At 39.5% G+C, this 20,047-nt stretch overlaps 1 protein-coding gene across 6 annotated transcripts in view; it reads right to left on the bottom strand.

The window, feature by feature from the left end:
- Positions 1–8,010: 8,010 nt before the first annotated feature.
- Positions 8,011–20,047, bottom strand: part of ATG10 (autophagy related 10) — a 309,264-nt gene continuing 297,227 nt past the window's right edge. For 3 of the 6 annotated variants that reach the window (XM_059418179.1, XM_059418177.1, XM_059418178.1), the window contains 3 exons: positions 10,061–10,158; positions 9,316–9,431; positions 8,011–9,018 (listed from right to left, as the gene is read on the bottom strand). In XM_059418179.1, coding sequence (XP_059274162.1) covers positions 9,332–9,431; positions 10,061–10,158 — 198 coding nt within the window. In that variant the 3' untranslated portion in view covers positions 8,011–9,018; positions 9,316–9,331. Of the gene's footprint in view, positions 9,171–9,315; positions 9,432–10,060; positions 10,159–20,047 lie in introns of all 6 variants that reach the window. The other 3 variants (XM_059418180.1, XM_059418181.1, XM_059418182.1) reach the window with 3 other exon arrangements.

Here is a 20,047-nt window from a genome sequence, read left to right as displayed (position 1 = left end):
TCTGCTTGACTTATTTCGCTAAGCATGATACGCTCTAGTTCCATCCACGTTGTTGCAAATGGCAAGATTTCATTTCTTTTGATGGCTGCATAGTATTCCATTGTGTATATATACCACATCTTCTTGATCCATTCATCTGTTGATGGACATCTAGGTTCTTTCCATAGTTTGGCTATTGTGGACATTGCTGCTATAAACATTCGGGTGCATGTGCCCCTTTGGATCACTACATTTGTATCTTTAGGGTAAATACCCAATAGTGCAATTGCTGGGTCATAGGGCAGTTCTATTTTCAACATTTTGAGGAACCTCCATGCTGTTTTCCAGAGAGGTTGCACCAGCTTGCATTCCCACCAACAGTGTAGGAGGGTTCCCCTTTCTCCGCATCCTCGCCAGCATCTGTCATTTCCTGACTTGTTGATTTTAGCCATTCTGACTGGTGTGAGGTGATATCTCATTGTGGTTTTGATTTGTATTTCCCTGATGCCGAGTGATATGGAGCACTTTTTCATGTGTCTGTTGGCCATCTGGATGTCTTCTTTGCAGAAATGTCTGTTCATGTCCTCTGCCCATTTCTTGATTGGATTATTTGTTCTTTGGGTGTTGAGTTTGCTAAGTTCTTTATAGATTCTGGACACTAGTCCTTTATCTGATATGTCGTTTGCAAATATCTTCTCCCATTCTGTCAGTTGTCTTTGTTAACTGTTTCCTTTGCTGTGCAAAAGCTTTTGATCTTGATGAAATCCCAATAGTTCATTTTTGCCCTTGCTTCCCTTGCCTTTGGCGTTGTTCCTAGGAAGATGTTGCTGCGGCTGAGGTCGAAGAGGTTGCTGCCTGTGTTCTCCTCAAGGATTTTGATGGATTCCTTTCACACATTGAGGTCCTTCATCCATTTTGAGTCTATTTTTGTGTGTGGTGTAAGGAAATGGTCCAATTTCATTTTTCTGCATGTGGCTGTCCAGTTTTCCCAGCACCATTTATTGAAGAGGCTGTCTTTTTTCCATTGGACATTCTTTCCTGCTTTGTCGAAGATTAGTTGACTGTAGAGTTGAGGGTCTATTTCTGGGCTCTCTATTCTGTTCCAGTGATCTATGTGTCTGTTTTTGTGCCAGTACCATGCTGTCTTGATGATGACAGCTTTGTAATAGAGCTTGAAGTCCGGAATTGTGATGCCACCAACGTTGGCTTTCTTTTTCAATATCCCTTTGGCTATTCGAGGTCTTTTCTGGCTCCATATAAATTTTAGAATTATTTGTTCCATTTCTTTGAAAAAGATGGATGGTACTTTGATAGGAATTGCATTAAATGTGTAGATTGCTTTAGGTAGCATAGACATTTTCACAATATTTATTCTTCCAATCCAGGAGTATGGAACATTTTTCCATTTCTTTGTGTCTTCCTCAATTTCTTTCATAAGTACTTTATAGTTTTCTGAGTATAGATTCTGTGCCTCTTTGGTTAGGTTTATTCCTAGGTATTTTATGGTTTTGGGTGCAATTGTAAATGGGATTGACTCCTTAATTTCTCCAAGAGAGAGAATCTTAAACAGGCTCCACTGTGAGATCATGAGCTGAGTCAAAATCAAAAGCAGGATGCTTAACCAGCTCAGCACCCAGGAGCCCCATGTATGCAGAATTTTCTGATATATATCAGGGATGTTTGTATGTATACATACACACACCCACATATATCACACACACACATTTTTCTGAAAATAGGTTCCGTAAATTTTCAGACTTATAAAGGGGTTCCTTCACAAGAAACCAGCTATTGTTTAAAGCTACACAGCAGTGAGCAGATTTAGTCACATATTACATTACTGTCGGTTTTAATCACAGTTGAGAACAGTCACAAGAAGTTGTCTATGGTTTGACATCATTTATGCAATGTCTCCGTGTGGTGAAACTACATGGATCCAGGCTGCAGAATATACAGTTCACATTCTGTTTTGATGGTACCGGCTGATCTAATTATGCAACAGTGGGCCATTTTTTTTTTGAGGTCTTCTTAAAACACACTATTTTTTAATTTAAATTCTGTTAGTCAACATATAGTACCTCATTAGTTTCAGATGTAGTGTTCAATAATTAGTTGGTGTATAACATTCAGTGCTCATCACATCATGTGCCCTCTCTAATGCCCATCACTCAATTAACCCATCCCCCCACAAATCTCCCCTCCAGCAAACCTTGGTTTGTTTCCTAGAGTTAAGAGTCTCTCATGGTTTTTCTCCCTTTCTGATGACTTCCCATTCAGTTTTCCCTCTCTTCCTATATGATCCTTTCTTATATTCCCTCTCTTCCTATATGATCCTTTCTTATATTCCATTTATGAGTGAAACTATATGATTTTCTCTTTCTCTGATTGACTTTTTCACTTAGCATGATACCCTCCAGTTCCATTCATGTCAGTGTCAATGGTAAGTATTCATTCTTTCTGATGGCTGAGTAATACTCCATTGTGTGTGTATATACATATATACCACATCTTCTTTATCCATTCTTCTTTTGATGGATATCTTGGCTGTTTCCACAGTTTGGCTATTGTGGACATTGCTGCTATGAACTTTGGGGTGCAGGTGCCCCTTCAGATCACTACTTTTGGATCTTTGGGGGTAAATACCTAGTAGTGCAATTGCTGGGTCATAGGGTAGTTCTATTTTTATCTTCTTGAGGAACCTCCATACTGTTTTCCAGAGTGGATGCACCAGCTTGCATTCCTACTAACAGTGTAAGAGGGTTCAACAGTGGGCCATTTTATTTATTTATTTTTTAAGATTTTATCTATTTATTTGACAGACAGAGATCACAAGTAGACAGAGAGAGAGGAGGAAGCAGGCTCCCTGCTGAGCAGAGAGCCTGATGTGGGGCTTGATCCCAGGACCCTGAGATCATGACCCGAGCCGAAGGCAGAGGCTTTAACCCACTGAGCCACCCAGGTGCCCAACAGTGGGCCATTTTAGAGGGAAGTTCCCCAATGTTACTGGCAAAGGCAAAAGCCGAAAGAGGGTGCAAAGTTCTACCTGAGGAGAAGAGCAGAGGACAAGAACCCAAAGATGTTTTAACATCTAAGACTGATGTAAAACTTGTCAGAATAGATCAAATGAAAAATATTTAGTATACACCTATAAAAACAGATGACATAATGTCTACAATTTTCTTTAAAATATTTATGCAAATATAAAGTTAAGGTTAAATGAAGCAAATATGTCAAAAATCTTGGTAATTACAGATTCTGATTCTGATGTACATGAGGGTTCATTATATTATTTACTTTTGAGTACACATAAAATTTTCCATAATATTTTTTTAAAATTACATACAAATCCTAATTATTTAACTCTATGCTTCTGGTTGTAATAGAACCAAGAGATGGACAGTCAGCTCTGATAGTAAAAAAACAGATTTGGGGCAATAAAATGGACAATAAAGAAGCTGGAAAACTCACAGTAGCAGCACTGAGAAATGCATAGATACTGGGAAGAAACAAAGCTGAGCATCCATGCAAATTTTACCAGGACATGAAGAGAAAAATGATTGTTTCCATAATAAAAGCAAAGGAAAATAAAACTATTTTCAAAGATTTTTAGGAAATGGTAAGATACAGACTACTGCTGTGAATGTAAATCCCTATAGTCTTACTGATGAACAATTTAGCGACAAGAATCAGAAGTCTAAAGACACTCCATATCCTTTGATCTGTTCATTCCCTTTGTAATAGTATAACCTAAAGAAACCAAATGTGAGCAACTGTTTCTGCACACATTCCTCATTGCATTACGTACATTCTGAAAGCTCTCTGAGAGGGGGACTATGTCTACCTTATGGACCACTATCTTTCTAGCACAGGTCATGACCATGTATGAGGTGGAGTGCTCAAGGAGTGTATACCAACTAAACAGTGAAGAATTAGAAACACCCTAAAAGTCCAACAATAGGAGAACTAGTTGGAACATTTTGATATGGAAGATTACTAGTCATTTTAAATTGTTTTTCAATATGACATGGGAAAATGCTGCCAATATAATGTTAAATGGGAAAAATCATAATGTAAAACCACATACGGAATGACCCTAATTATGTTTAAACTAGTATGAAGAAATACATCAAAAATTTAACTGCGGTGACCCATGGGTGATTTACTCTTAGGCACATTTAAAATGTTCTCCTTTAAATGTTTGTGTGGCTTCCAAGTTATCTATAAGGACTAAAATGTTTTCTAAAAATGAATTTTAGTTTCACAGTCTACAGCTAGATAAGGGTAGCATTATAAAAAGAGCCAACATCTTTGATTTCTTTCGATCCAAGTTCTCACTCTCCACTCTCTGAGGTAACCTCTCTTACAAATTTGGTGTGTCCTTCTAGATCACTTTTCATGTTTTCAGATACATATACTGTAATAGGTACTATAGAAAATGTGCGGTACTGGTGTATTTTTTATATAAACAGTATTAAGTTGCATGCATATTTATCATCTAGTTTCTGTTTTCTGTTTTAACTCAACAATCTATATATGAGAACTGCCTATGTGGAGATTGAATTCATTCCCCTTAACTGCCATACAGCATCACGTTTAATTTAGCCATTTCCCTAATAATAAGCAGGTAAGGGCCTGGCTATTCTCTTGGAATCTATTGAAGAAATGAGGGGAGGAGACACATCCCACACCACCGCTGTGCCAGGGAAAAAAAATCTTCTCAAAGAAAAGAGTGGGTCATGGTTCTCAAAAAAGGAAAGCGGGTCCAATTCCTGGTGCCTGCAGAAAGATCACCAGATCTTTCCCCACGCTTAGTATTCAGCACATATACAAACATTCCACAAAGATTTACTGAGTATTACCACGTGCCAGGCATCATGCTAAACTCTGAAGATCTGGCATGCAACGTGTATTGTTATTTACAATGCACAATAGGCTGGAGATATACTGACCTATGATTTCCAGGTTAACCTATCAATGTATGCTTAGTTAATTTTTTGCCTCAGCTGTAACAGTGATTTCTGGGTATTTGAAAAGCTTCAGAGAAATACAAGAAATCATAATGCAACCATAGGTTTTATTTGTTCTCAATGAAAGTGTATTTCAATGTAGGAAAAAAAATTTGAGTTTCCAGTTTGTTCTTAATAATTTACAAATGGGACTTGGTGATACCTAAAATCACTTTCAGTTTTAAGTCTAGAATACAGGATACTTGCAATTGGGCTCTTTTACCAGTAGGTGTTGCTATTGACAACACAAACGTTTTAAAAGCAAGGCCTTTGCATTACAGTACTGCTTGAAGGAACACTACAGCATTTCAGGATAAGAAAGCACTTTTACAGACAAGCCCTATAAAAGGACCTATGTGCATATTTAAGTATCTCAGTGCCATGGGCACAATTGTACTTAAGTACTGCCTATATCCTTCTAGAACAACCCTAAGCAACTTACTGGCCAGCAGTATAAGGGAGGAATCAAAAGGTCTTAGAATTGGGAGGGATCTTATTTGTCCATCAGTTTTCAAATCCCCATTCCCTGGAGTTAGAAATATATTTACATTACCACCTAGTATGCACGTGTGCAAATACACACATACCTATATAAACAGATGTGTAACTTGTGGGACTTAAGTCTTAACTTACAGGATTTGATCCTACCTTCAGATTGATAGTGTCAGAACTGAACTGAATTGTAGGATCCCAGCTGGTACTGCAGAATTGCTTGTTGTGTCAAAAACCCACACATCTAGAGTCAGAAATGTTGTGAGTGTAGTAGTGTGAGAATAAAGAAGACACACAGGGAGTGTTTCCCAGACATACCCTATTTCATAAAAACATATATATAGGTCATAAACTAGTAACTGGATTTTACATGATCTAATACACTTCCTTCCATTTAATACATTTGTAAAGAGAGGTTCAGAGAGGTGGAGTGAATTGCCCCAGGTAACACAGCCAAGACTCAGGCTTTTCAGGACACTGGCAGTTTTGTTTTGGAAGACCCCTGGGCAAAAATTGAAAAATGTCCTTGGCATACTCCCAGCACGTCCCCCTCTCCAACCTTCTAAAGCCTGTGGGCCAGAACCTGCTGGTGAAAAAACTGACAACGTACAGGTGTGGTTAGTTATATGCAATTGTCATTTTAAAGATACAGGATCTTTCTCAAATGCACATATGATCACTTCACTTCCTCTACTTGAATTCTCAATGGCTCTTTCTGGTTTTCAGCCCAAATGCAATTCTCAGCATGGCCATCGATTTCCTCCAGACCCAGCCCCAGTTCTGCTAGCCAATCTCAGTAGTTCTGCTAGCCAACCTAACTCTTGACCATTTCCCCATGCATTTTCAAGGGCTTTCCTGCATTCTTGACCTAGCTAAATCCTAAGCTTGTCACGACTCCACTCACATTCCTCTTCTATGAACCTTCCCGCGTGCTTGCTTTGCACACCTTTGCCACAGCACGACCTTCTGTCCCTGAATCTTCTTGTCTGTCTTTTCCAGTGGACTAGGGGCATTCTTAGGAGCCAGGGTCATGTCTTTCTGCTTATCATCCCTGGCAGCTAGCCTAGGACTCAGTATATAAGAGGAACTCAATGGGTATCTGCTGGAGGGAGTATTTGTATATTCTTACTCTCACATTTTAATGGTAAAAAAATAAAAACCCCAACACACTGGAATATCAGCTCTGTGAATTATGTAAGAGCTGGTTGTGACAATGCAGACCTCCATTTTCTCCTATCTTAAGAGTATGATGAAGAAAAATGGATGCAAAAACGCAGTTTTAGCGTCTTTTTTTTCCCCCCTCTTTATCTAATACATCTGTGTTAGAAGGATGGTTAGTTTTGTTTTTTAACTCCCAGTCTGTAAGCGAGTACTGAATGGTTAACACAGCTTCTCACCCACCCAGTCAAATGGGTAAGTTACTTATAATCCATCATTAAGGTGTGGGAAAGAAATCAGAGTGAAAGGGAGACAATTAAATGTTGATATGACTAAGTATAGTAAGTAACGAAGGGGCAGGTTGACCAGTGGTGGCTGTGATGGTTAGAGATGGCTTTGTGAGAGTGCATTTTATGGAGTAGGTTGGGACTCGAGTAGAGAGATGGAGAAGAAAGCATTTCCAGGTGGGAACCAGCACGAACAACCGCCAGATAAGAATGTGGGGCCCATGTGTGTCGGGAGGAATCAAGGCTGCAATGAGCTCGGAGGGTATGCTGACGCTGAAAAGGAGCAAGGGGCCAATTATCCCTCATCCCTCTTCCTCCCTGTGCCGTTGTGCTGGTTATGAAGCGCGTTCAGGTTGACTTTCATTTTGGTCTCCTCCTGGCTCTTGTTAGGTGGGTGGGATGGGTATTAAGGGACTTTAAACATAGAGATGGTAAAAGACGAAGATGAGGACAATTAGCCCAAGTCACACAGCTGGCAGCTAACCAAACTCACAGTCTAGATCTCTACACTTGTATTTCACAGACCCGAGAATTGCAGTTGCTCTCACGAATCACACGGCTGAGGACCAAAGAGGTGAAGGAAGTTTTCCAATGCTACACAAAAGCAGAGTTCAGGATATTGGCTGGAAGCAGTTTTAACCAGCCTTATTTCTGCTTGAAGGGGTTTTACATTATATTAACTGGAGAAGAAACCCAGAGGCAAAAGCCTCATATTGCAGAGTAAGAACTGTTACTTTGAGAAAACAAAATATTTTCTAATGTTTTATGACTGTTGGGATAACAGCCTGTTATATAGCTGCATTCTTAAAAATGGAAATTTTTATCAACCAAAAATTAAAATTTTTTGTTAAGTGGAAATATTCTGAAAAGGAAGAGAGTAGCCTGAGGAAAGGGACCTTTTCAGAACTTTTTCATGCTCCTGATGAGTTTTAGGTCTTCATCAATCAGAGGGGAAAAAATTTAACTTAAAAACAACACCAACACCAACACAAAACCTACACGCTGTCCCTACAGTGACTGACCACTATCATCTCAGAACCTGTTAGCAAAGGATAACTATTATTTCCAGACAAGTACATCATCCAGACAACATATTATTATCCTTTATTTAGGTTTTTTTTTTTTTTTTTTACCCTAGGAATGACATGGTCTGAGAAATGACTTGCTGAGAGATCTGTGTTTACATTAGGGAGAGTTGGGGGGGGGGGGTGGAAATCCCTGAAGAAGTTGAAAAGATGTTAAGTGGTAAATACCAAGATACCCAGCAAGCATGTAAGCAGGCTCTCATCCCAGCATGAATAAGTGCAGCTCAGCATTTTAAAATTTACTTTTAGCTTTTCCAGCAGTTTGAATTAACCCGTTCTCTACTTCAGCTCCCTGTGTGAGAGATCAGCCCCGAACCTACAGACTAAAAGCACAAGCACAGTCTTCTGTGACTGGCCAGCAGATAATCCCCTCTTCCCGACTGCTTGCTCTGAGCAGACTGCCTTGCAGACACACATCTCCTGGATATTCCTACCGACCAGGAGGCGCAGGGCAATGCCCAGTGTTAGGAAGTACGTCCAGCTTGTTGGAGCTATACACAGAATTAGAAAAGGCCTGTTGGGAGACCCAAACAATACGAATAAATACCACACCAACAGTACATCCAGATCAGAGGTTCTCCAAAAGCAGGTGTGTCATAATCACTCCACAGAGGCTGTTCCAGGAGGTTGACCCCAACATTTGCAGTCAAAAAAGATTCTCAGGTGACCCTGAAGTATATCCTGCATCAATAGACACGAATCTAGATTCTCTAAAGAAACAATTATATTTTTGTCTTAGTTTCAGCCCCTGGCAAGATAAAATGAAAAACAAAACAAGCAACTCCAAACCAACAGTTCTTCTAGATGAGGGACACAGCCTGTCGGTTACTGCAGAATTTGCTTCCAGTGGAAAAATAAATCCATGTCAAAATCTTGGTGAGTTGAACTACTGCACGGTATCTGTCCTATTAAAACCGGGCTGGCCAGGTACACTTTCGTTGTTCTTCATGCTGCAATTTCTAGGTTCCTTGGCTCAATGGAAGAAAGTGAAGAACAAGAACAAAACAAAAGCTAAGAGAATAAAAGAAGGTTAACTGAACAGTAAAGACTTATTTCAAGAATAACAATTCTGAAATAAAATCATCCACTCCTGTAGTTGGGTGAGTGTTATTATAGCAAAGTCCAATGCTTCCTAAATGCTTGGGCACAGGTTGGTCAGGAACCTAAACAAACAGATCATATTCTGCCGTAATTATTAAAGATGAAAGAAGACTTAATATTTGATGGGGCCAGTAGGGACCCCAAGTGCAACAGAGACAACAGGATCTTTATAATAGCAAAACATTCAGCGCAGGCTTTCCTTTTTACCTTGTCAAGTGACACTTCATTCATCCTGAGAGGCGGTTCTGGCATAACTCAGAGGTAGATTAAGCCCAACAACTGGCCCTACAATGCTCAGCCACGACGTGATATAGTTGACACTCCTAGGAAACAAGTGAAAACACATGCAATTCTAATGTTGGATGAGTGGTGGAAAATCACCACCAACAGTAGAGACAAGCTGACTTCGAAGGTATGTGCCCACCATGTGGAATCCCAGTTATTTCCAAGTGTTCGCTCCATTGCCTGATAAGGACTTGAGATCCAAAGAGACTGAGGTCGTTAAAGGAGGAGTCAAGGCATTGAGGCTCCTGACTCCTCTTGGAGATTCCAATGTGACAGTTAAAATTAATTGCATTTGCTAAGGTAGCAGAGGGAGTGGTTAAGAACATGGCTCTGAGGCGAAAATGCCCGGGCTCAAATCCCTGTTCTACCCCTTAACAAGCTGTGTGAACTTGGCCAAATCATTTAACCTCTCTATGCTTTAGCTTTCTCCTCTGTAAACTGGGTAAAATAATGGAACTTAGCTCAGGGGTGTTAAAAAAATCCAACATATTAATATCTCTAAAATACCTAGAACAGTGCCTAGCACACAGCAAAAATCAATAGCTGTTAGCCATTACTATTATTACAAAAAATATTTCTTTTTTAGCTTAGCTTTTAGAGTCACATAAAAAGATTTACACTTTTAAAGTAAGAGTAAAGACCAATGTATCTTGATGGTGTTTCTCACCTATTGATTTTTCGAGAATTCTCTAACACAGGAGTCATGAATTCATTCGTCTTGCAGGGATGAAGTACAAAGAAGGGTTGTCCAAGCACTGGGTGCTCCTGTAGGAATCAGAGTTGGTCCGGGATCGCCGGTGTGAGTTACTTCGAAAAAGTTAAAACGCACAATCTGGTTTGTTAAAATAAACGTGTGTTTTAAATTCCAAGTTACTAAGTTAAGATACAGATCAATTTCAGTTTTGAAATGTAATTCATAATCCAAACATGAGAAGAAGCTGGAGAGAAGGAGTTAGGAATTGATAAAGTAGTACAGTCAAGGACAGGAGGCCACACGGCTTTGTTTTACACAATATGAACTGTAGATCAATTTTATCCGTTCCCTTGAACTCTTTGTCAGCTGGTGTTTCTCTTTGGTTTATATTTATTCTCCAGTTTTCCCTCAAGGATGTCTGCGAAGCCCAGAAGCTTGACCATTTGAACCACGCATTTCATTTGTCTCTTTGCAAGGGGACCAAAATCTTAACACATTTTTTTTTTCCAGAAACTAAGCCAACATGTTGGTTGTTTTGAGCCCGACTGTACTGCAACAGGCATACTTTCGATGGGTAAGATGGCAGGGGGACGAGGCAGGAGAATGGCCTGCATTATTTAAATTGTTATACTTCTGTTTTCTGTCTGTCTGTCTCCCTGAGTCCCTCTGTTTATCTGTTTCTATCCTTCTGTCTTTTCCAAGCTTATAGGGCAGTTTCTGGAAGTCAAAAGCCCATTTGATGGAATTCCACTGCCTTTGTAAGAGAATGACTAGATAGAAGTATACAGGTCAGATGCAGCCAAGGTTGGGGAATGCACATCATTTGGCAAACAACGGGGAGCCCCAGGAGGTTTCTATGTAGCAAGTTACTTCGAACAAATTGTACTGACACTAAAGCAACTATTGACAATAAATTATTGGTTGTTTACGTTGTAGATTCACCATTATGCCAAAGACTGCAGCCGCAAATACTACTATGGTCTAAATGTTTGCATTTCTCCAAATTCATATATTGAAATCCTATTGCCCAGGGTGACGGTCTTACAGGGGGTGGGGCTTTGGGAGGTAATTAGGTCAGGAGGGTAGAGCCATCTGGAGTGAGATTTAGGACCTTATAAAAGAGACCCTCTAGGGGCACCTGGGTGGCTCAGTGAGTTAAGCCTCTGCCTTTGGCTCAGGTCATGATCCCAGGGTCCTAGGATCGAGCCCCACGTCAGGCTCTCTGCTCAGCAGGGAGCCTGCTTCCTCCTCTCTCTCTGCCTGCCTCTCTGCCTATTTGTGATCTCTGTCTGTCAAATAAATAAATAAAATCTTAAAAAGTAAATAAATAAATAAAAATAAAAAAGACCCTAAACGCTAGCCCACCCCTTTCTGCCACGTGAGGACACAACAAGAAGTGTACGACCTGAAAGAAGGCCTTCATGAGAACAGACTGGCACCCTGAGCTCAGACTTCAGAATTGTGAGGAATAAATTTCTGTTGTTTATAAACTACCCAGTCGATGGTATTTTGTTATAGCTGCCCAAGCAATCTAAGACAAATACCTACACACATCGCACAGGTGACCTGAAGGAGCGAGGTCAGTTGACTATACCAGCTGGTGACAGGGACTGTGGGGGCCTAGAGGTGCTCCCAGCCAAGACTAGGCTTGCTACTCTGTTCCAGCCAATTGTGCCATGTGGGAATGCAGGTTCTGTGTGCCAGGTCTTCCCATTTGTCAAAATAGCCTAGGAATCCAGATTTTTATGTAAAGCCTCCTAAATTTAAATGTTGGCACTTAAAAAAAAAAAAAAAAAAACCAACATAGACTGGGCCAAATAAAACAAGCCTGTTGGCTGGATTTGGACTAGGGGCCTAACTTCTTCTCTTGGCTTCTTCTCCTCTTCTCAGCCAGTCCAAGGAGGAGCTGAACTCAGAGCATCCCTGGAAAGAATTACGTGTGGTTGTTGCTGCTAACTCTGGCCTCGAACCCCAAAACACTCATGTCTGTGTGCATGTGCACAAACCTACTCACAGGAAACTGGAGGCACCTCCACTGTGTGTTGGAGACACTGGGTGTGGAGTTTTGGGGGTGCATGAGGGTTGAGGACTGGGTGTGGGTCGGTGTAGGTCTCACCAAGTGCCACCACCTCCAGAGTCTGTCCAGTGGCCTCTTAGAGCAGAGCCTGGGCTCCCTCTTTTCTGCTCTTTTACTACCCCTCCTCCCATCACTGAGCAGATCCTGAGGTCACACCCCAAATGTGTGATGCCTATAGCAAGTCCTTCTGTCCAGCTTGATTCAGGCTCCCCTTACCTGCCTTAACTAGTATTTATTAATTCAACACACGTCTACTGATCATCTCTTACGTGTCTGCCAGGAACAGGTCTGGATATGGTAACAGAGATCACTATATCTCAGAGATAAACGAAGTCCCCGATCCCATGGAACTTACATGCCAGTGCAAGAGACAGCCAATAAATACATAGAACAAATAAAGAAACAAGATAATCCAAATAATAGTAAGTGCCATGAACAAAATAAAAAGGGTCCCTTAATTCTGAGAGCACTTGGAACCCAAAAGCTCCTTCTTGTTGTTAAATAAATCTTTTAAGTATGTTGTTAATCATGACCACTCTTCTAGCAACGTGTCAAAAACATCCATAATCACTTCCATGGTTAAACTGTATATGGCCAACACCCAATACTTTCTCAAATGCAACAGCTTCTCTTAGTTATGGCAAATTAACCAAACCATTAATTGCTTTTCAAATACTGGTGGAAAATTAATTTTAAAAGTATCCCCAAATCCTTGTTTCTAAATATGTAAGACTACTGAATACCTTAAGACATAATAACCTTAGTTATTATGAATGCAATAATCATTATGTAATGTAGAAAAATAGTTTCCCTGATGTGATTAGAATTCATATATTCCCTTATTCAAATATTAAGTCTTCTTGCCTGATAATTTTATAATGACTTAACCCTAACTCAAGGCAAAAGGATCCATAGTTTAAAAATGTGATTAATCTTAGAGATATCCTAATGCTGCAGAAGTGAGAGAATTCAAAGTTAGCCTTATGACCTGAGCCAATACTCTGCTTTCAGTCACATTCAATCCACTACTTCTGCAAGTCAGGCAATTTGTATTCAAGGCAAGGTAGAGAATTTACAAATAATTCAAGCCATCTGATCAGTGTAGACAATCAATCTGGATAATATTCTCTAAAAGCCATTTTTCTACAATGGAGATTGTTTAAGGCTCATGCTATCTGGAAAGATTATCTGTATTTTCTACTTTCTCCCTCAGACAGCCAGAATCAGAGATGAAAGCCGTCTTTCATTTTTAGTTTGGGAATTATGTGCAGGAGTTCAAAAAAAATCTAAAATCCTACACCTTATTTGTTTAACATACCATTTTCAGAAATGGAAGAACATCAAAACTGTCAGGATCTTTTTAGTGACATTTCTTAGATCAATTCAGAAGGTAAATTTGTGTGAAAGTGCTACCATCTGCTGTCAGTACTAATGAACTGATGCAAATCTGCACTGAGAAAAATGTCAGTGTGGAAATACATGCAGCCAATGAACTGTGTTAGGCTTACAACTCAATAAACACTTCTACTGGAACAAAGTTCTGCTAAATGGTTTTCCGTGAAAATAGAAATGATGGGTCAGATTTCTATCTCTGTAACTCCAGAGGAGTTATATAGGCACATTCTCCTATGAAATTTAATTTAGCAATGGTTAAATGTCTCATAAAATAAGTCTGACATGAATACTGTGAATTGGTTTCAGAACTATTAGATATGACTATCACAAGGAAATGATCATACTGCACCTTCATTCTTACATCTCATAAAGGGGATGAATTTCTTGGTTCATTTCTTAATTTTCCTGGCTCTCCAGGAGGGCCCAAACATAATTTCACATACGGAGCTTTCATCCAGTTTCATATTCCAGACTGATCAAATTTGCCTTCCACTCAGGGTACATTCCTTAGAAATGGAGAGGGATATTTTCCTAAGCCCGCTTCCTCCAGCAGGGAAAGGAACACCGCTATTGAACAGTTACAGAATGAGACACTGTACTAAGTGCTTTGCATGGGGTCACCTATCCGAGTAATTAATTCTTTGAGGAAGGCTTTCTTTTTGCCACCTTGGGGAATGGGTTCAAAGGGATTACGTTTAAAGTCACCCATGGAGTGAGAGGTGAAGCACGTCCAAAGTCCAGTCTTACATGGCACGCCCTCCCCCCACTGACCAGAGGAGGCAGCAAGGGTGTTTAATCCTCTCTGGTCCACCTCTTCCAAAATCTATTTGTTTTTATTTTAAAATAATGTGCTTTCATAAAATTATAAGAGCGATACATTTTTCTGAGAGAGCTCAGAAAACAGCAGAGTAAAAGCAAGATAACCTAAAACTGCCCAACTCAGATTTAATCACTCTTTGGTGAATTTCAAACTTCATCATGTGCCCACATGTAGTTTTCTATTGCTTTTTATTCATTGAACAGATCGATGTTTCTTGAGTGCCAACTACATGCCACTCCCTGCCATACGTTTTTTTGTTGGTGTTTGTGCAATTTCTTTGTCTTCCGGTTTATAGATTTCTGTACTTATTTCTATTTTTTGCCCTACATATATTTTGTTTGGCTTTATTTTGTTGTTCTTAATTTTTAAATGTTCTATGGGTGCTTAAGAATTACATGTGAAGAATATGGAACTTTGAGTTTTGCCTACAGTGCTCTCCATGTATTACTAGATCAAGCTGGGTTTTTGTGTGTTATCCACATTTTATGGACTCCGATCCACTTGATCTACGAATTTTCAAGGAAGTTCAGATCTCCCCGATAATAGCGGATCTGTCCACTTCTGCTTGTGGTTTGTCAATTTTTGCTTTATATATCCTGAAGCTGCTTTATTTAAATGCATATATTTTCCTAGGGAATGAAGCTTTAATACAAAGTGATCATACTTATCTCTGACTATGCATTCTGCCCTACAAAAAGAACTTTTGATAAAAATATAGCCACACCAACTTTCCATTTACCTTATGCATTTCAAATATCATTTGCCTTTCAACGTGTATCCTCATGTTTCATATAAATAATATATTTCCCATAAAAATAACATTGACAGGTTTTTAAGAAATCCACCTTTATAATCTATCTCTTAAATGGAGTGCTTACTTCACTTACAGGCTTTGCGATCCCTGGTATAATTTAATTTGTTCCAGTGTATTTTAGACTTTTTTTTAGAGAGAGAAAGAGTACATGTGCAGAAACAGGGGGAGGGGCGGAGTGCATGGTGTGGAGGGGGGTGGGCAGAGAGAGAGGGATTGAGAGAATCTGAAGCAGGCTCCCCGTTCATTGCAGACCCTGATGCCCGGCTGGATCTCCTGACCCTGAGATCATGACCTGAGCCGAAATCAAGTCAAATGCTTAACCAGCTAAGCCATCCAGCTGCCCCTTAGAGTTTTTCCTTATTCTATTTTTTTTTTTTTTTTTTTTAGATTTTATTTATTTGAGAGCAAGAGCAAAAGAGAGAGAGAGCACAAGCGGGAAGAGGGGCAGATGCAGACTCCCCACTGAGCAGGGAGCCTAACGTGGGGCTCGATCCCAGAATCCCGGGATCATGAGCTGAGCTGAAGGCAGACGCTTAACCGACTGAACCACTCAGGTGCCCGTCCCTTATTCTATTTTTAATGTTTCTTTTGCTTTTCATTTTTCCTCCTTTGCTACTTTTCATTGAATTGAGTATAGGCTCAATTTTTTTCTCATTGTTTTTTTCTCTTTTTATGAATTTGAAATTATCCCACCATCTTTAAGTAAACGTTTGACTTGATAAAATATAGTTACTCAGTATATTTGCCTTTTTCCCAAATAATTCAAGTGCCCTGGGGTGTTTAACTCTGATCATTCCTTCCTGATATCTGCACTATCATGGTCCAGTATTTCAGCTGTATCTTTTGTTTCTTAATCCCTTATTAAACTAGAAATTATTAATCTTTTGAACTCAGTGTTTGAAATTGACTCACATCTGACTATTCTGTTTGCTTGCCATTTTCCCTCTATATCTCAAGTATTCATTTTGGAATCATTTTTTTTTTTATCATTGAAATATGTCCCTCAGAACAACCCTGAGTGAAGATCTATAGGCGGTAAATGCCCCCTATTGTTAATGCTTTATCTTGCCCTCATTTTTTGAAAATAATTTTTTGTAGGTAAAAAGTTTTAGGTTACAATTACATTCTCTCAACACTTTGAATATATTATCCCATTTTTTTCTCCTGGCTTCCATTTTTGTCTGTTTGGAAGTGAACTTTCGGTCACATCGTCACTTATAAGATCTTCTCTTTCCCTTTGATGTTTTACTGTAATGTATCCACGTGTGGATTCCTTCTCATTTATCCTGTTTGGATTCACTGAGCTTCCTGCATCTGAATATCAGAGTCCTTTCAGCAATCCTGGAAAAGCCTCAACATTAGCTTTTTTGGAATATTCATTCTGTTTCATTCCTTCTAGTTCCTTCTTCTGGAACTCCTATTAGACACATCTTTGTCCTCCTCCCTCCCTAGTGTCTCTTGGCCTGTTATATTTATCATTTTTCTCTTAATTTTTTTCTATAATGTGTATAATTTGTTCAGAGTCTTCTTCTAACGCATCAATGCTTCCTTTAACTATATTTATCTGCTTTTTAGTTTAGGCCTTCTAATTAGATTGCTTTCCTTTCAAAGGTTCCATTTGGTTGTTTGTTAAATTTACTTGATCATTTTTGATAGCCTCTTCTTCCTGTATTTTTACTGTCTGTATTTTCTTCCATTTTAATAATTATATTCAACATATTTATTTGTGTTTTTGCATCAAAAATTTTTAGGATACGAATTTGAGCATCTGATACTCAGTTTGTTGTTTTTGTTAAGCTTTCGCTTCTATGGCTTGTTATAAATTCTGTACTTTTTAAATTGTGACCTAGTAGAACTATAAATGCAGTAATTCTTTGAGGCCTAGTATTATAAGTGCATCCTTCCAGAGAAGTTCACATATGCTTTTTTCTGATGCCTAAGGGTGGGGAGGGAAGAAGAGGTATGTTTAAGAATTTTCCTTTGCTCTTTTTACATGATTTACATAGAATTAAGTAAAGTAGAAAGGGTCAAATGGGTAAAAGGAAAAAAAAAAACTTTATAGAGAATGATGGGGAGGCATGCTATTTTTGGCAAGTTGGTGAGGGAAGGCTTCTTTGCAGAGGTAACATTTGAGCAGAGAGCTGACCAAGTAAAAAGCAAGCCACATAATTCTTTGGAAAATGAGTAATTTCAGCTTGGGAACAACAAGGGCAAAGACCTCAAGATCCTCCTGAGGGAGAGTGCTTGCAGTGCTCAAAACACAGTATGAAGACAAGATGGCCACGTGGAATGAAGGGTGATCGTCGTGGGAAAAGGAAGCCTGGAGGGGGAACCAAAGGTAAGATCATGGAGTGCCTTGCAAGGCATGGAAAAGATTTGGAGTTTTATGATGAGTGCAACGGGGAGACTTTGGGGAGATTTTGAAGAAAGTGACATAGTCTGATTTACAGTTTCAAATATTAGTCTTGATATTGGAGAAGGAGAAGCAGAAGAGCAGCTAGCATGTGGTATAGTAGCTCAGAGAGGAAGGTGGCCTGCACTAGGTGATAGTAGTGTGGGTGGGAGAGAATGGTCAGGTTGGAGATTTATTTTGAAAAGAGAGCCACCAAGATTTGTAAAAGGATTCAATGTTCTGTGTGAGAAAAAAGAAAGAGCCAAGGATGACTCTCAAGTTGAAATGTCTGCTCCCGTTTTCTTGACTCTTTGTCTAGTGAGGATTTTCTTATTAATGGGTATTCGCTCTTCCGTAACTTTTGAGGACACTAATTCTTTTCATTCACTCAACCATCACCGTGAGCCATGCACTGGTTCAAATATTAGTATTAGAGTGGTACACAGACGAATAACACCAGCTCCCGTAAAAGATGCTGAAATATTCAAAATACCTTAAATTTCTAGATTGTTCATTGTCCTTAAATTTTGCTCAGGATGATTTACATGTGGAATATAATATTAACTAATTAAATCTGTATTTTTTTTCACTTCTCTTATCATTTTTACGTTTAAAAATCCTATTCAGCATTAGAAAACTAGGTATTTACTTATATTTATGTACAATTTATCATTCAACTACTTGCTGTTCCCCAAATACACTATTGTTCTTACCAAACCTTTGTACATGAGGTTCTCTCTGTACAGAATACCCTTCCACCCCTTCTCACCTACTCATGCCCATTTCCCTCCCACAGATCTCAGCTTTCTTTTACCCCAGTCCTGCACCAGGTGCCCTCCCTCTGTGTTCCCACTGCACCTCCTGCTTAAGCCTACTGGTTAGATCCACACCATTCTGCCTCGGTAATAGTTTACAGGAATCTTCCATTACTAAACTCAAATTCCTTGAGGGCAGAGGAAGGATTCTGATTACTATTTTAATCTCAGCATGCATAACAGTGTCTTTCACCAAGTAGGCACTCAATAAATACTAGTGGAATCACTGTCTAGACAAAACATGCTACTGTGCCAATGTAAATTATCAGCAAATGCTGCCTGTTTTATAAGGGGGATATTTGTGGAGATGCCCTAGTGGCCCCCTATGCTGCTGTGGGGACGATCAAGGAAAAGAAACATTTTCTCTCCTTGTCACAAAACCAGGTCAGTACCTTCTGTACATTTATGAGTCTCTAGATAAGAACTTCAGTATCTGTTTTTCCAAGTATTTCTTCCAAAACTCATCTCAGAACAAAGGAGAGGGTCTAGAGGCATGCCAGGAATAACTCTCCATATAAAAACTTATGTTGACTGGGGTGCCTGCGTGGCTCAGTCGGTTGAGTGGCCAACTTTTGATTTTTGGCTCAGGTCACGACCTCTGAGTCCTGGGATTGAGCCCCGCATTGCAATGCATCCCACTCTGTGCTCAGTGGGTAGTCAACTTCAGGATTCTCTTTCTTCCTCTACCCCTCCCCCCTGCTCACTCTCTCTCAAATAAGTAAACGAATCTTAAAAAAAAAAAAAAAAATGCCAACTATGCAATACGTTCTAAGATCTATGTATTGGCTTCCATGGTGTTTATTATTTCCAAAAAATAATACCCTATATTACTACTGAAAAAAATTGATGTGCCAAGATGCATATTTTAATTCTCTGAGTTAGCCTACCCCCTGCCACACCACAGTATCCCCCTAAGGTGTGTTACTCAGACTAAAAAACTAAAAAACACTACTAAAATATATAATAAACTCACGAATTTATACATAACTCACTCCTGTATCAGTTCACATGTTTTTGACGAATGTGTTCATAAATATCACTGAATACCTATCGTGAGTGAGACTCCATGCTAAACATTCAACCATCTACCTCTCCATCCGCCCATTCATTTACTCAAAGCAATATTTATGGAGCATAATTCTATATGCCAGCCACTGTTGGCATACTTGATATAAGCATACTTGAGACAGAAGCAAAATCTGTTCTCATGGAGTTTGTAGTCTAGTTCTAGGTTATAGAAAGATATAAAAGAACATCCCATTATCTCAGCTCCTGAGGTTTACAATCCAGCTGTACCCCCTCCCCCGCCCCATATTCCAAGTTCTGGTTTGGACCTCTGGGGAGAGAATTTCAAAGGTCAAATACATTTTTCACCACTCAGTCCCCTCCACTTAGGATTTCTAAAGAGAATGGAAAAAGCGATCCTTAGGGAGAACAGAAATTTCATTTGGCCTGATGCTGGGAGTGGGGGTAGTAGCGAGACTTGTGAGCAGAAACCAGAAAAGCTGGCAGAGAGATACCCTCTGTGGGAGGGATTTTTCTCTTCATCATTTGGAGAAGAGACATGAGGAGGCTTCCCACTCCAGAGAAGACTGTAGGGATCTCAGGGACACTAGGAGAGAATGAGAGGTTTCCCGCTCTGAGGTG

This window comes from Mustela nigripes, chromosome 12 (genome assembly GCF_022355385.1).
Source record: "Mustela nigripes isolate SB6536 chromosome 12, MUSNIG.SB6536, whole genome shotgun sequence".
Lineage (NCBI taxonomy): Eukaryota > Metazoa > Chordata > Mammalia > Carnivora > Mustelidae > Mustela > Mustela nigripes.
Note: the sequence above shows the minus strand (reverse complement) of the source record. Positions and strands in the feature narration are given on the sequence as shown.